Here is an 18,139-nt window from a genome sequence, read left to right as displayed (position 1 = left end):
CAAACTTCCAGCTCAGCACTGTCCCCATGACTTGTCCTGCCTGCCTATCTTCCTTTCCACCTATCCACTCCACCCTCCTCTCTGACCTATCACCATCATCCCCACCCCCATTCACCTGTTGAACTCTATGCTACTTTCTCCCCACCCTCCTCTCATTTATCTCTCCACCTTTCAGGCTCTCTGCCTCAATTCCTGATGAAGGGTTTTGCCCGAAACATTGATATTCCTGCTCCTTGGATGCTGCCTGAACTGCTGTGCTTTTCTAGCACCATTCTAATCTAGAATCTGGTTTCCAGCATCTGCAGTCATTGTTTTTACCTAGGGGAGCACTTTGGGGCCAGCGACCATAATTCTATTAGTTTTAAAAAAGTGATGGAAAAGGATAGACCAGATCTATAAATTGAAGTTCTAAATTGGAGAAAGGTTAATTTTGATGGTATTAGGCAAGAACTTTTAAAAGCGGATTGGGGGCAGATGGTTCACAGGTAAAGGGATGGCTGGAAAATAGGAATCCTTCAGAAATTAGATGACAGTCCAGAGACAATATATTCCTGTTAGGGTGAAAGGGAAGCCTGGTGGTGTAGGGAATGCTGGATGACTAAAGAAATTGAGGGTTTGTTTAAGAAAAAGAAGGAAGCACATGTCAGGTATAGACAGGATAGATCGAGTGAATCCTCAGAAGAGTATAAAGGCAGTAGAGTCATAGAGATGTACAGCACGGAAGCACGCCCTTTGGTCCAACACGTCCGTACCGACCAGACATCCCAATCCAATCTAGTCCCACCTGCCAGCACCTGGCCCATATCCCTCCAAATCCTTCCTATTCATATACCCATCCGGATGCCTTTTAAATGTTGCAATTATACCAGCCTCCACCATTTTCTCTGGCAGCTTATTCCATACACGTACCACCCTCTGCATGAAAATGTTGCCCCTTAGGTCTCTTTAATATCTGTCCCCTCTCACCCTAAACCTATGCCCTCTAGTTTTGAAATCCCCGACCCCAGGGAAAAGACTTTGTCTATTTACCCTATCCATGCCCCTCATGATTTTATAAACCTCTATCAGGTCACCCCTCAGCCTCCGATGCTCCAGGGAAAACAGCCCTCGTCTATTCAACCTCTCCCTCTGGCTCAAATCCTCTAACCCTGGCAACATCCTTGTACATCTTTTCTGAACCCTTTCAAGTTTCACAACTTTCTTCCAATAAGGAGGAGACCAGAATTTAACACAATATTCCAGAAGGGGCCTAACCAATGTCCTGTACAGCCACAACATGATCTCCCAACTCCTGTACTCAATACTCTGACCAATAAAGGAAAGCATACCAAATGCGTTCTTCACTATCCCATCTACCTGCGACTCCACTTTCAAGGAGCTATGAACCTGCACTCCAAGGTCTCTTTGTTCAGCAACACTCCCTAGGACCTTACCATTAAGTGTATAAGTCCTGCTAAGATTTACTTTCCCGAAACGCAGCACCTCGCATTTATCTAAATTAAACTCCATCTGCCACTTCTCAGCCCATTGGCCCATCTGATCAAGATCCCGTTGTAACCTGAGGTAGCATGTTCATTACACCTGCAATTTTGGTGTCATCTGCAAACTTACTAACTATACCTCTTATGCTCACATCCAAATCATCTACCTAAATGATGAAAAGTAGTGGGCCCCACACTGACCCTCTGTCTTCTACCTTCAAGCCAGTTCTGTATCTAAATGGCTAGTTCTCCCTATATTCCTTTCCTTTCACTTTTGGAGAACTGCTATTGCTGTGAATTAAATAATTTCATTTATTTAAGAATTGTGGTGCAAAATAACACTATTATCTTTAGTGGTTCATTTTTCAAGAACATGTGCACAAACTACAATAATTATTCATTCCTGGTGAAACAATTATTCTGGTGCAAAAATAAAAGAGCCCTAGCTTACAAAAGAAATTAGGGATTGCATCAGATCCAAAGAGGAGCCATATAAAATTGCCAGGAAAAGCATCAATCCTGACGATCAGGAGCTGGTCCTGTCTTCACAAAAAGAGGACACAGATAACCTCCCAGAAAAAGTAGAGAACCAAGTGCCCAGTGAGAGAGTGGATTTGAAGGAAGTAAATAAAAAAATGGAGCTGGGATATTAATGGGGTTAACAAATGACAAATCCCTGGAAATATTGGATACATTGGTCGTCATCTTTCAAAATTTTAACAGACTATGGAGCAATTCCCACAGATTGAGCAGTGGCAAATATAACACCACTGTTCAAAAAGGGAGAAAATACAGAGAATTAGACCAGTTAGCATCAACAGTGGGGAAAATGCTAGAGTTTAAGAAGGTTTCAAAGTGATTTAGACAAATTGAGTGAATGAGCAAACATATGGCAGGTGAACCTCAACATGGTGAAATGTGAAGTTATACACTTCAATGAGAAAAACAGAAGGGAAGAATATTCTTTAAGAAGTGATGTATTGGGAAGTGTAGGTATTCAAAGGGATCAGTGAAAATAAACAGGCAGGTGCAGTGAGCAATTAGGAAAGTATATAGTATATTGGCCTTCATTGCAAGAGGATTTGAGTTCAGAAATAGGAATGCTTTCCTGCAGGTCCTTGATGGGCCCACACCGAGAGTATTATCTCTCTATCTAACAGAAGGTTTAGGGTTTGGGTTTGAAAGGATCTACTTGTCTTAGATGGACTGCAGTAGATGTTTACTAAACCAGAGAGGACAGGGCTGCCCGATGTGGAGAGATTAGTGAATACAGCCCAGTTGAACCAGAGTTTAGAAGGATGAAAGGCGATCTGATTGGACTATAAGCAATGCCAATAGGGCTGAACAGACTCGATGCAGGTAGTTTCACTGATTGGGGAACCTAGAGCTGGGTGACACAGTCTCAGGATATGGGGAAGACCATTTCAGACTGAGGTGACAATATATTCTTCATTCAAAGGGTAGTGAACCTGAAGAATTCTCTACCACAGAGGTTGTGGAGGCCAGGTTGTTGGATATTTTCAAGAAAGAGATAGACTCTTTTTTAAGATTTTAAAAGGCATCAAAGGGAATGAGGAGCAAACAGGAATATGGTATTAAGGAGCAGGATCAGCATGATCCTCTTGAATGACAGAGCAGACTCAAAGGACTGGATGATCTACTCCTGCTCCTGTTTCTATGTTTTATATGAGAGGAATCTTTATAGAATAATGAGATATTGTCAATATTGCACCTAAGGTCCACACTGAAAAATGATATAATGTAAAGATTAGCAAGAATTTAAAGGAATTGGATGGATTGTTAGGCTCTCAAGTGCATCGATGTTGACACTGGTCTAAGCATTCTTGAGGAATTTGAAAACTTCTGAAGATGAGTTGTACTCAAGAGAGAGAATTAAAATAAAAAGAGGTGTTTGTGTATGCCAGCCATTCTGTTGACTTGGATCAATACTTACTACGTATTATGTTTTTGTTGTATAACTAATACGTTATTTTCTCTTTTAAGGGTTCAGAAAATACTTACAAGCATGTTGCAAGGGTGAAGGGTATGAGCTATAGACAGAGGCTGAATGGGTTAGGGCTGTTTGCCCTGGACCGTCGGAGGCTGAGGGGGCGACCTGATAGAGGTTTATAAAATCATGAGGGGCATGGATAGGGTAAACAGCCAGGATCTTTTCCATGAGGTGGGGGAATCCAAAACCAGAGGGCATAGGTTTAGGGTAAGAAGGGAGAGATTTAAAGTGGACTTAAGAGACAACTTTTTCACACAGAGGGTGGTACGTGTATGGAATGAGCTGCCAGACGAAGTGGTGGAGGCTGGTACAATTACAGCATTTAAAAGACACCTAGATGGATGTATGAATAGGGAGGGTTTAGAGTGATATGGGCCAAATGCTGGCAAATGGAACAAGATTAATTTAGAATATCTGGTCGGCATGGACGAGTTGGACTGAAGGGTCTGTTTCCATGCTGTACATCTCTATGAATCTAAGTTCTGATTAAACTCAGCATTTTCACTGTATTGGCTGCAATCAAACCTGATCAAATTTAATTTCTACAACATTGAGAAGGATTTTACTGAGCAAATTTATGATACCGTATACAAATATACAAATAATACATACACAACTGAACCAAAGCACAACTTCAACAGTTATTTTTAAAGTACTTTATAGGTAATGTTCAATAAGGGGCTTGATAAATACATGGTCCATAATTTAGTGTTAAATTAGGCAGACATTTTTTAAAAATTCATTCACAGAATGTGAGTGGCTTGATTGGGCAATTATTCAATAAATCCTGACCTGAGGGCAGATGGGAGTTTACCACATTGCTGTGGGTCTAGAGTCACATGCATGCCAGACCAGGTGAGGATGGTAGATTTCCTTCCTTAAAAGGACATTAGTGAACCAGACGGGTTTTTCCCGACAATTGAAAATGGATTCATGGTCATTATTAGACCCTTAAATCCTGTTTGTATTGAATTGAAATTCCACTATTTACCATGAAGAGATCTGAACCAGAGTCCTCAAAACACGAATGGGTCTCTGGATGAATAGTCTAGGCATAATACCATGAAGTAATCACCGCCCCATTATTTTGACAAATCACATTGCACCTTCAGACAAAGCCATAGATTTGGTTAATCATGAAAATCTGGAACCTATACAATTGACTGAGATGTGTCTCTCTGCTGTTAAATCTATCATAAAATTCATCTTAACCAACTACATCCATAGACTCTGGCACACCTTCAGAGCAGATAGGACTTAATCCTGGTCCTCCTAGCACAGAGGTAGGGACATAACCACTGAACCACAAGACACTTCCTGCTACAGATCCATACTAGCATAACAGATCTGAATCAATGTCACCACAGAAAGTGAGGGCCTATTTATTTCAATGCTTTGAACCGTTGTGGTCAATGAACCACACCAAACTTTCTAGCACTAAAAGCTAACTTTCACAACCATGGAGCCTCACTTTTTTTTGTCAGATACAAATAGTGACCAGATACTTTCTAATCAACCGGTTCAGACATGTTACCACACCTCTCTGGAGTAGCTGCAACATAAACCCAGAACTCCTGGCTCAGAGGTAGAGACACTACCACTGTACCACAAGAACTCCCATACTATACAGTGTCATTCCTTCATCTCCGAACTATATCCAACCCGCAATACTTAGCTCGGTCTGTAACATTATGAAAAGTTTTGTTAACAGTTAAAAATCACACAACACCAGGTTATAGTCCAACAGGTTTAATTGGAAGCACACTAGCTTTCGGAGCGACGCTCCTTCATCAGGTGATAGTGGAGGGCTCGATCGTAACACAGAATTTATAGCAAAAATTTACAGTGTGATGTAACTGAAATTATACATTGAAAAATTGATTGACTCTTAAGCCTTTCATCTGTTAGAATACAGGGATAGTTTCACTTCTTTCATGTGTAAATCACAAAACCTTTTTTTTAAAAGTTGCATTCTCGGGTTAGCTGTTAACAATGGTGATAGCTAGACAATATGTTGAAGGTGTTAGCCCCCTGTGTTCTCTGTCTATGCCATAATGCTTAGACTGATTCTAATCTAAAAATTGAGATAATAGAGTTTTATATAAATTAATGCAGTTTTTGAGCTCAGAGTTTTACATGAATGCATGCAGTTTTTGAGCAAAGCACAATGTAACCCTGCAAGTACAAATTCACCCCACAAAATATATGTGTGCATGTGGGTCTTTGTCTGTCTGTGTATGTGTGTCTGTCTGGGTTGGGGGTTGTGAGTGTGAGAAAGTGTATGTGTGTGTGTAGTGAGTGCAGAGTGTCTTAAGTCTGTGAGGGGGTGCATGTGTGAGTGTGTGTGTCTGTAAGGGTGTGTCTGGCTGTCTGTGTGCACGTCTGTGTGTACATGTGTCTCTGTGTATGTGAGTGTGTGTGTGTGTAGGAGTATCTGTGTGTGTGTATAGTGCAGTGGGGTCATCTGTAATGTGACATGAACCCAAGGTCCTGGTTGAGGCCCTCCCTATGGGTACCGAAATTAGCGATCAGCCTCTGCTCGGCCACTTTCCTCTGCTGCCTGTCCCGAAGTCCACCTTGGAGGATGGTCACCCGAAGGTCCGAGGCTGAATGTCCTGGACCACTGAAGTGTTCCCCAACTGAGAGGGAACCCTCCTGTCTGTTGATTGTTGTATAAATTCTGTGTTAGGATTGAGCCCTCCACAATCACCTGATGAAGGAGCGTCGCTCCGAAAGCTAGTGTGCTACCAATTAAACCTGTTGGACTATAACCTGGTGTTGTGTGATGTTTAACTTTGTACACCCCAGTCCAACACCGGCATCTCCAAATAATTTGTTAACAGAGAGACAATCCGTGGCACAGTTACAGACTGCTCCAAGCTTTCCTCCCGAGCAGATGCACAGCGCGTTGTTATTTCGTGTTGAGTGCAGTGACCCCCTTCTCGAAACTCTCCACAGATCCTGCTCCCTTTCTCCAGCAATTACTGTCCCCTTCTGCTACAGCCTTGCAGTAGCCCAGGTTCTGTTGTTCTGTTTTGCTCACAGCTCCTGAAAAGTTTCCCCAACGAGTTACCGCGACAGATGTCAAGGGAACTGGAAACATGAGAGATGTTCCAGTCTGCCCACCGCTCTCAGCGCTGGGAGGCTGAGCAAGGTTGGAACCCTGTACCTCCCTCCTCCTCCTCCTCCTCCTCCTCCTGCGGCTGCTGGGAATTGTGTGTCTTTGTTGCTAACCCTGTCCTCCTGCCTTTGAGCTCACCTTCAGTGCCTGTTCGATGTTGAAGTCCCGGGCTCTCAGGAACCTGAGCAGGAATTCATTCCGCAGACCGAGCGGCCAGTGCGCGCTCTCGCCCAGCGCCCGCTCCCGGAGCTCCGCGATACAGCGCACCGCTGCCTCCGAGTACAGGCGCTGCTGCGGCGGATCCTCGGCGCAGGAGCTGCCCAGCTGCGGACACCCCTCTGCTGACATAGCACCCCCCTCCTCCTCCTCCCTGTCTCTCTCCGAGCCCTCAGTAACCGCTCGGCCTCTCCCCTCTAAGATCCCACTTTCAGCACCATTCCACCTCCAAGTTACTCCGGAACTTTACTTGTAGGCGGCACCCAGGCGCCATCCAATCGCATGTTGGTCTTTCACTCCCCCCCTCCTGTTGATTTGGACACTGCAGGGTGGCAGTAACTATCTGACTGGGAGCTGATAGCAGAAATAAAGTTTATTTTCAACTGAAACTCTGAAATCTCAGTCTGCACTGGGGAATGCAACAGGCAGTGTTGTTGTTGTATTCTTTCTCCAACTGCTTCATAGCACCTGCTTCTCTCCACAATTATCCAGTTCATTTTAATCCTACAGTCTGGGAGCAGACCATTTGGTCCATCGAGACCACACTGACACTCCCACCCAGACCCCCCCCCCCATTCCTGTAACCCTGTGTTTCCCATGGCTCATCCACCTAGCCTGCACATCCCTGGGCACCATGGGCATTTAGGTAAAAACAATGACTGCAGATGCTGGAAACCAGATTCTGGATCAATGGTGCTGGAAGAGCACAGCAGTTCAGGCAGCATCCGAGGAGCTTCAGCAAAATCGACGTTTCAGGCAAAAGCCCTTCGTCAGGAAAAAGCTGGCCAGGGAAGGTGATGGCCTAGTGGTATTATCGCTGGATTGCTAATTCAGAGACTGAGAGAATGTTCTGGGGACCTGGGTTTGAATCCAACCATGGCCAATAGTGGAACTTGAATTCAATAAAAATTTTGGGAGTAAGAATCTAATGATGACCATAAATCCATTGTCGATTGTCATGAAAAATCTATCTGGGTCACTAAAGGAAACTGCCAACCTTACCTGGTCTGGCCTACATGTGACTCCAGACCCACAGCAATGTGGTTTACTCCGAACTGCCCTCTGTGTAATGAATGCTGGCCAGTGGTGCCCTTATCCTATGAATGAATTTTTAAAAAATCAACTTAACCTGCACACCTTTAGACTGCAGGAAGAAATCAGAGCATGTGCAAACTCCAAACAGTCACCCAAGGGTGCGATTGAACCCAGGTCCCTCTCGCTGTGAGCTAGCAGCGCCAACTACTGAGCCAACGTGCTATCGCAGTTGTTTCCTCACAGTTGGAAACATTAATCATTAGGTGTGGAGATTTAGTTCCGTACACACAAATCATCACGCTCACCCTCCAAGGGCGCCTCTGCCACAAGATCTCAAGGAAACGTAGCCACAAACATTGCAAAAGCAAAGTCTATGTTTTCTTGGGAGTTATAAGTCTGTAGCGACCTTTTCAGATGAGGAGAAATATCTTTCAACTCTGTGTTCGGTAAATGTAGGCACTGGGTTAATATCCTTTTGCAAATAAATAACTGGAATTGGATCCAAAGTATCTGTTCCTCTATATAAACAAGACCTTTCTTTTTTCCCATTGCAAACTCTTTAAACTTCTCTGATTTAGTCTTTCGCTTGCTGCCATTTCTATTTGTGTCCAGACATCAACATTTTGTAAAGTTCTATTTGACATGCTCTCTCTTACTCTTCTCTCCTCTTTCAAGTTTGATTTTCAAAATTTATCTTTCCTAATTCTAACCTAACCGTGTGAAGGACATCGTGCCTGGGTTGGCATCTCTGAGGTCAACAAGGGTCAATGAAACAAGACACATTCACTCATCCTTCCCATTGGGCAAGGCATGCGATGACTACAGCTACAAACCATGACAGGGCAGCTCCCACTTTCTCACACATAAGCTGAAGGATGTTAGGACAGTGTGCCTGCAGGAGATTTGGAGGGGAGGGGAGGGAAGTTTACTTTGTACTTGCTTTACTCCAAGGCCAATTGGATCCTCTTTTGGCCCACCCTACACAAGGTCAGGATTACTCATGTGCATGGGAAGGGGAATTGCCAGGTTTGAGGGTAGTCCTGAAGTCCTACTTGCCTCCAAGCTTCTAACAGCAAGGAGCTGATCTCTCTAGAGACACAAGAATGTGGAATCAAATCGAGTCCATGCTTCTTTGACCAGGCATGTGATTACCTTCCTGTGAGGATATAACATTGAATTGGGTGGGAAAAATTGTCAGGGCTGAAGGGACCCTATCCTAGAACTGTGCACTACCCCTTCCTATTTGCTGCAGTCATCTCATCAGCTATTGTTAGGTATGCAGCCAATTACAGTGCAGCTAGTGGGTTAGCCAGCCAATAAACTAGCAGTAGGTGGGAACTTGTGGGTTGTTATGGTGTGGAGGTGCTGGTGTTGGACTGGGGTGGGTAAAGCCCGAAGTCACACACCAGGTTATAGTCCAACAAGTCTATTCGAAATCACAAACTTTCGGATTGCAGCCCCTTTGTCAAGTGTAGTGAGAGAGAAGAGCACACAGGCACAGAATGTATAGGCAGAGAGATCAATGGCAGAAAGATCAAAAGGTCATACAACTGGTATGATTGGTGTGTCAAATAATAAGTCTCTGAAAGTGACCAAGAGTGCTAAATGGTGAGTTCAGTCAACAGCTGGATAACAAGCGAAGGGATGACCTACAATCCAATTACATGAGGCATAGAGATAATTACAAAAGTAAGGTGGTGCTGGAGACAAATCAAATGATTGCAATAACATGATAGGTATAAAAGTAGCATGCCAAGAGTCTAACCAAAGTAATAAATCATCCAGAACAGTGCAAACTAATTAAGGTAGAGGGATCATAGCAATTTATCAAGGCGATGGTGTCAAAACAGGCAAGTTAGGAAGATTTTACAGATACAGAACAGTGTGGTGAGGTCACATGTAGCACAACATAAACCCAAGATCACCTTCATGGGTATGGAACTTGGCTATCAGTTTCTGCTCGGTGATTCTGCATTGTGTATCTTGAAGGCCGACCTGGAGGACGTTGCTCAAAGATCAGAGGCTGAATGTTCTGTTCCACTGAAGTGTTCCCCGACTGGGAATGAATACTCCTGTCTGGCGATTGTTGTGCTGTGTCCATTCATCCGTTGTCGTAGTGACTGCTTGGTCTCACCAATATACCATGCTTCAGGTCATCCTTGCCCCCAGCGTATGAGGTAGACAATACTGGCCGGGTCACAAGGGTACCTGCCGTGTACGTGGTGGATGGTGTTCCCACATGTGTGATAGTGTCCACATCGATGATCTGAAATGTCTTGCTGAGGTTGCCATGGCAGGGTTGTGTGGTGTTGTGGTCGATGTTGTCCTGAATGCTGGGTATTTGCTGTGAACGATGGTCTGTTTAAGGTTTAACTGTTGCTTGAAGGCAGGAAGTGGGGTATCGGGATGATCTTGGCGAGGTGTTCATCATCATCAATGACATGTTGAAGGCTGTGAAGAACACGATGTAGTTTCTCCACTTCGGGGAAATACTAGACGATGAAGGGTACTCGATCAGTTGTATACTGTGTCTATCTTCTGAGGAAGTCATTGCAGTTTTTTGCTGTGGCATGTTGGAACTGGCAATTGATGAGTTGAACACCGTATCCCATTCTTATGAGAGTACCTTTCACCATCTTTAGGCATCTGTCATGTTTCTCCTCATCTGAGCAGATCCTGTGTATGCACAGGGCTTGTCCGTAGGGGATGGCTCCTTTAATATGGTTAGGGTGGAAGCTGGAGAAGTGCAGCATCAGGAGGTTATCCTTGGTCTGGCAGTACAGTGAGCTAATGAGGTGTCCGTCCTTGATGGAGATGCATGTGCCCACGAATAAGACTGATTCTGAAGCATAATCCATGGTAAGTCTGATCGTGGGATGGAACTCACATCAGTTGTATGATGCTTTGATCTCTATGCCCTTGATCTCTCTGCCTATGAACTCTGTGTCTGTTTGCTGTTCTCTCTCACTTCATCTGATGAAGGAGTTACGCTCCAAAAGCTTGTGATTTCAAATAAACCTGTTGGACTGTAACCTGGTGTCATGTAACTTCTGACTTTGTCCACCCCAGTCCAATACCGGCACTTCCACATCAAGGTTTATTTGAAATCTCAAGCTTTCAGAGCACTGCTCGTTTGTCAGGTGAAGTCACTTGGTTGTTTGACAGTGTCACATTTAAAGGCCAGGCTGCACACAGAGGACACGGGAAGCGGTGCAGAAGATTTGAGCCTGTGAAGGAGTGGCTGCAGTGTATTATGATGATGCCTGGCTAGTGACACTCCTGCAGATGATGAAAAAACAGAGAATACTTCCCTTACCAATATATAAGAGGAGGTGTCCAGTAACTATCACAGAAAAAGCATGGATGGAATTGCAGAAGATGTCCACATCGGTGGGGTGATCATATCACCATGGCTACAGTGCCTGAAGCGATTCAATGTCTCATGAAGTCCAGTTGGATCTGTTGCGAGATAACAAGGTAGCAAAAATGTCCTTGAGATGTAGCATGATGCATGCAAAAGAAATGATCAAGGACATGCATACACAATAAGCCTCACACCAGAGAACCACAAAAGTGTTCACTGCAGTGACCAGGGGATTGGTAGCTGTCTTCCAAGTGGTGTAAAGATGGACATTTAAAGTGGCACACACCCTGAGAAACATAGCTAGACTGTGATAGGAGAGACACTGTGTCATTGTGCTGTTACAGTAGAAACATGTTCATAATACAAGGGAGCTGAGAAACACAGAAGAGGGCAAATCCTTTATTGTTTTAAGCTTGGAGGAAGTAGTAAAGAACGCATGGGTTGCACCATGTTCAGAGAGCATGATGATTGAGGGCAGCACACCTTCTGACGAATATATGACTAGTGTCTGTGTGACTCATGATAATTACTGGAAGCTACAGTTTATGGACATGCCGGAGGATAAGGATAAATCCGGAAGTTATTAACAGCACTTATGCTCTGCTGTAGCACCTGGAGTTATTGCTGATGGCATCTGAGCCCTGGAAGGAGGAGCTGCCATCTGAAGGGACAGTGTCACATCAGTCTGGCCCCATCAATGTGCATTTGGAATGGGTGGCACCAGCTGGTGAATATGGTACCTGTAAGTAGGAGAAGGTGTGGAGGCAGTGACAGTTTTGGTCAGTCCCCTTCCCATCTCTGATTCACAAGGATCTGGATTCTGCTTGCAGTCCTGGGTCTGGGTACAAAAAGGCTGACACCTCAGTGCACTGGCGAGGGAGTGCATGGCACTATTGGAGATGTCTTGTTTCAGGTGAAATAATGAACTGAGGTCCGAAGACGTACTCCAATTAATATAAGATTCCATGGCACTTTTCAAAAAAGAGCAGTTATGCCCGATGTCCTGATAATTATTTATTTCTCAATCAACATCACAAAGCAGTTAATCTAATAATTACCACAGTACAGTTTGTGGGAGGTTTAGTGTGTGTATCAGCTCTCATATTTGCTACAATTCAACAAAAGTACTCCATGTGCGTTAAGGTGTCTGCTGGTTATGATAAATTTTATATTAATGCAAGACTTCTTTTTTATATCAAGACTAACATCGTGCTGTTAAGAGGAACTTGCAGGATTTTGACCAATGACCCTGAATGAATTGCAATATAACTTCAAGGCAGGATACGAGGGGAACTTGCAAGTCTTCCCATGTGTCTGCTGTGCTTGCCCTTCTATGTGGTGGAGATTTGGAAGTTACCACATTACATCATGTGACTGGTGGATACTGGTGGATACTGAGATAGGGAATGTTTAAGGTGGAGCGGCATGGTGGCTCAGTGGTTGGCAATGCTGCCTCACAGCACCAGGGACAGGGGTTCAATTCCACTCTCAGGTATGTGGCTGTCTATGTGGACCTCATACGTTCTCCTTGTGTCTGTGTGGGTTTCCTTCGGATATTCTGGTTTCCTCCCACAGTCCAGAGGTGTGCAAGTTAGGTGGATTGACCATGCTAAATTGCCCCATACTGTTCAGGCTCAGTTAGGTTAGCCATGCCTGTGGGATGCTTTTTGGAATGTCAATGTGGACTTGATGGGCCAAATGGCCTGCCTTCACACTATGGGGTTTCTATGGTGAATGGGTTGCTGATGAAGCAGGTGGGTTTTATTCTTGATGGTTTTGAGTTTTCTGAATGGTGTTTACCTTTCACTTATTCTGGCAAGTGGCAAGTATTCCAACACATTCCTGTTATGAACCTCAGTGGACAGCCTTTGGGAATCAGGAAGTAAGTTACAGCAAAGTTCCCACCCTCAGAACTATTCATGTAGCCAGAGCATTGTATGGCTGGTGCAGTTAACCTTTCAGGGCGGAGGTGGGCACAGCAGATGCTGGAGATTAGAGTCAAGTGCTAAAAGGCTTTTGCCCAAAACATCGATTTTCCTGCTCCTCGGATGCTGCCTGACCTGCTGTGCTTTTCCAGCACCACTCTAATCCAGTTAACCTTTTGGTCATTGGTAACTCCAAGATGTTGCTGGTGGAAGATACTGAGATGGTAGTGTAATTGAAAGTCAAGGACAACAAAAATGGGTCACTGGACCTGAGATGTTAACTCTGATTCCTCTTCACAGATGCTGCCAGTCCTGCTGAGCTTTTCCAGCAACCTCTGCTTTTGTTTCTGATTTACAACATCCACAGTTCTTTTGGGTTTATCGAATGTCAAGGAGTAGGATTGTATCTTGTTAGAAATTATCTTATTGTAGCATTTTTGTGACACAGGTTTCAGTTTCTACTAATCAGTTCACACCTTTATTGACCAAATCCTACTACATGGTGGCATGGATTACTTCATTAACTGAAGAGTTGTAAGGTAACAAATATTTTACCATGGATGTAAGTTTGCTCGCTGAGCTGCAATGTTCATTTTCAGATGTTTCGTCACCATACTAGGTAACATCTTCAGTGAGCCTCTGAATGAAGCACTGGTGACTCATTTCAACCCGTCACTTCGACTGGGACAACACATCCATCCTAGGACAAGCTAAACAGAGATACGCATGAGAATTCCTAGAAGCATGGCATTCCAACCAGAACTCTATCACAACACATTGACTTGGATCCAATTTACCACCCCCTGAGAAAAAGAACAGGAAATGACATCACCACAAGAAATAATGTCACCACAGGAAATGACTTCACCAACCCTAGGAAACTCAGACATTTAAATAGAAAGTGGGCTACACCAGCAGAGCTTCATTCGGAGGCTCACTGAAGATGTTACCTAGTACAGTGTTGAAACATCTGAAAACAAACCTTCTAGCTCAGCGAGCAAACTTACATCCAGAACCTCAACCTTAACCAAAAATCTTCTCAAAACACACTAACATTTTACTATTGTCAGCAAACAGCCCCAATTCTGGTTGTATGTTAGAGGGAAGATTATTGGTGAAACAGCTGAAGAAATTCAGCCTAAGACATAACCTAGAGTAGGTTCAGCATGAACTGGTTGGACTGAAGGGTCTGTTTCCGTGCTGTATGATTCTATAACTCCTGCTAAAACTTGCTACAGTTGGTCACTCTTTAACAAGTGTAACCACTTTGGTTTGTGCTGAGAATGATTCAGACCAGCAAAGAGTTTCCCCTTTGATTTTCACTTCCTTCAATTTTACCATGATACCTTGATGCCTCACTCAGTCAAATTCTGCCTGAATCATGAGGGCAGCCCAATCCACCTTAAAGCCACTGCTGGCAAGGCCGGTAATATTCCACAGGAATCCTCAGACATGGATACAAGAATGGCAGCTTGTCTGATGATGGTGTCCTTTAATTGTTGCTATTGTGTTATTTATGGAGATTTTTTTAGGATTGCTTATTTTAAAATTGCATTTGCTGCAACTGAGCTTAAACTCTAGTCTGAAGTCAAGTTAAACGACACACGATTACATAGGATTACACTGGATACAAATAGACAAAAAAGGCCATTCAGTCCGACCAATCAATTCCAGCATTTATGCATCATTTGACTTCCTCCCATCTTTTTGAAATTTATCATTGTAACCATTCAATCCTTGCTTCCTCACATATCTGCTGAAAATCACACCCAATATATCAAACTATTTGATTCGATCACTCTCTCAGCTACAGCTAAAGATATTTTCAGACACCATCAACTTTGCATTCCCATCCAATCTTCACACCATCCTGACTTGCAATTATATCATCGTCCCCTCACTGTCATTGGGTTAATATCCAGGAATTGTCTTCCTAATAGTGCTGGGCAAGTCTCTACACCTTAACGACTGCAGCAGGTTAAGGAGACAGCACATTATCAACTTCTCCAGGGTAAGAGGGATGGGCATTCAATAATGCTTAAGTCAGCGGTGTCTTTACTACGTGAGCAAATATAAAACAAAAGTCACCAAAAAATCCAGTAGGGAATTCAGAAGAAATATCTTTTACCCAAAGAGTGTTTAGAGTGTGGAACTTGCTAGGTCTTATGGTAATAGAGATCATATGTCTGGAAGGTACTATCAGAGGAGCATTGGTGAGTTAGTACAGAGCATCTTGTAGATGGTACACAGCTGCCACTATGTATCAATGTTGAAGAGAGTGTAAGTTGAAGAGGTGGATGCGATGCCAGCCAAGTAGGCTGTTTGGTCCTGGATTATAGCAAGTTTCTTGCGAGTTATTAGAGCCAGGCAAGTGGACTCAACTTCTGACTTGTGCAAAGTAGAAGGTGGACATGCGATGGGGAGACTTGCAGAAATACCTATATTGAATAACTCACTTCACCAAAAAGTGCCCCCAGTGAAAGGGGGGGGGTTGGAAAGGCCCTTAATGGGAATCCTGATGGCTGGCTGTTGGACATTCGTTAAGCTAATTGATGAGCCACTGAAAGCTGATTACAAAATAATGTAGTTGGACCACAAGAATAAAATGGGATTTCAGTCTACAGCCATCCTAAACTGAAAACACCTTGTCTCATCTAATCTTGGAAGCTATGCAGATCCAAACCTGGTTACCACTTGAATAGGAGACCACCTGGGAATAGAGGCTTCAACAGTCCAGGCTCTTGTCATGCAGTGATAGTGTCATTCCCTCTGGGCCAGGACACCCAGGTTCACATTCCATCTGCTGCATTCATGATTTGGAGATGCCGGTGTTGGACTGGGGTGTACAAAGTTAAAAATCACACAACACCAGGTTATAGTCCAACAGGTTTAATTGGAAGTACTAGCTTTCGGAGCATCGCTCCTTCATCAGGTGGTTGTGGAGGACACAATTGTAAGGCACACAATTTATAGCAAAAGTTTACAGTGTGATGTAACTGAGATTATACATTGAAAAATACCTTGATTGTCTGTTGAGTCTTTCATCTGTTCGAATACCATGATAGTTTCACTTCTTTCATGTGTAAATCACAAAACATTTTTTAAAAGTTACATTCTCAGGTTAACTGTAACGATTGGTGTTAGCCCCCTGTGTTCCCTGTCTGTGCCATAATGTTTACAGACTGATTCTAATCTAAAAACTGAGTTAACAAAGTCTTACATCAATTCATGCAGTTTTTGAGCAAAGTACAATGTAACTCTGCAAGTACAAATTCATCCCACATACTTGCAGATAGGAACCAAAACGGCAGTATTTAAATAAGGACAAAATCACATTCATCCTGGTGTGCATATGCTGCTTAGAGAATATGATAGGCTATCCTTCAACCATTTCCTATGGCAAGGGATTTCCTGATCTCAAAACTGTTTACGCAATTTAATTGTAAAAGATGCTCCACCTGAAATCACATCCATTCTGTAACTGATAATTACTGTATCTATTATGATGGCTCCTGAAACACATGCATAATCACTAATACTAGACTAATTATTGATTTTATAACATACTTAACACTCCATCTTAATTTTCTCTAATTGTGATGACTGGTACTGCAATTTTAAAACCTCTTTAAATGCAAACATATCAAATTACAAATATCTAATAATAGTAACCAATGAAACACCAGTAGAAATTGTTGTCTCGACTCAGTTTGTAACATCTGCCATAATGTATATCCTGTTTTCTAATGCCTAAAATATATTGTTAAAAATCACACAACACCAGGTTATAGTCCAACAGGCTTAATTGGAAGCACACTAGCTTTCGGAGCGACGCTCCTTCATCCGAAAGCTAGTGTGCTTCCAATTAAACCTGTTGGACTATAACCTGGTGTTGTGTGATTTTTAACTTTGTACACCCCAGTCCAACACCGGCATCTCCGAATCATGAAATATATTGCAACTTCAGTCTCATTGTTCAACCAGAACATTATTCAATAGCAAAGTGCTTGGAGTGCAATGATTGTTGCCATTGTTATGCATACCTACAATCTGGATAGCTACAGCTGGTTTATTCTCGATACCTACCGACCTACCTATTTGGCTTAGTTGGCCAAATGGTCATTTTGCATTGCAGAGTAATGGCAACAGTGTTCAATTCCTGCACCAGCTTTGTTACCGTGAAAGACTCTCCTTCTCAACCTCTCCCCTCGCCTGAGGCATGGTGACCCTCAGGCTAAACCACCACCAGTCATCTCTCTAATGAGAGAGCAGCCCTATGGTCTGGTAGGAAAAATGGTAACGTTTCAACCTATCAACACTACGTTTCAAATGTGTACAAATCAACAGCTAAAAACTATTCATTTAATGCAATATTTAATCAGTTTTAGCCATAACCATTGGAACCAATGTGAGCAAAATGGCAATTTGTCTGCATGAATCACAGAATGATACAGCATAGAGAGATGATACTTGACCCATCCAGCATTACAGACTTTGAGGGATCTATCTAATTCGACCCAGGTCCCCATTGCTCTCTGCTCACATCCTGCAAATCTTACTGCTTCAAATATTTGTCAATGCATACGATGACACAAGCTCCTTGAACCAGCTCTGTCATTCCATAAGTTCATGACTGATCAGATTACAACCTCAAATCCACATTCCCACCTGCCCCGATTACCTTTCACTCCTTTAGCTGAACAAGAATCCATCATATCTCTGCCTTAAAAAATATTTTAAGGACTTTGCTTCAAGCTTTTTCCAAAAAGAGAGTTCCAAAGACCCATCATACATTGCCTGATCTCAGCTTTAATCAGTGACCCATAATCTGAGGTTTTCCCATGAGAGAAAACATTCTTTTCACATTTCCTGTATTAAACCTCTTCAGGATCTACCCCCTTCTTATGTTTCAAAGCCTTGATCAGATGGGCCAATGGGCTGAGGAGTGGCAGATGGAGTTTAATTCAGATAAATGCGAGGTGCTGC

At 43.2% G+C, this 18,139-nt stretch overlaps 1 protein-coding gene across 1 annotated transcript in view; it reads right to left on the bottom strand.

The window, feature by feature from the left end:
* ttpa (tocopherol (alpha) transfer protein) overlaps positions 1-7,055 on the bottom strand; it is a 44,114-nt gene extending 37,059 nt beyond the window's left edge. Inside the window, exon 1 of the mRNA XM_043689296.1 lies at positions 6,752-7,055. Coding sequence (XP_043545231.1) covers positions 6,752-6,961 — 210 coding nt within the window. The 5' untranslated portion in view covers positions 6,962-7,055. The remainder of the gene's footprint in view (positions 1-6,751) is intronic.
* Positions 7,056-18,139: the final 11,084 nt, after the last annotated feature.

The sequence above is a fragment of the Chiloscyllium plagiosum genome, chromosome 4, assembly GCF_004010195.1.
Source record: "Chiloscyllium plagiosum isolate BGI_BamShark_2017 chromosome 4, ASM401019v2, whole genome shotgun sequence".
Lineage (NCBI taxonomy): Eukaryota > Metazoa > Chordata > Chondrichthyes > Orectolobiformes > Hemiscylliidae > Chiloscyllium > Chiloscyllium plagiosum.
The sequence above is the reverse complement of the archived record's forward strand: the minus strand, read 5'-3'. Positions and strand labels throughout refer to the sequence as shown.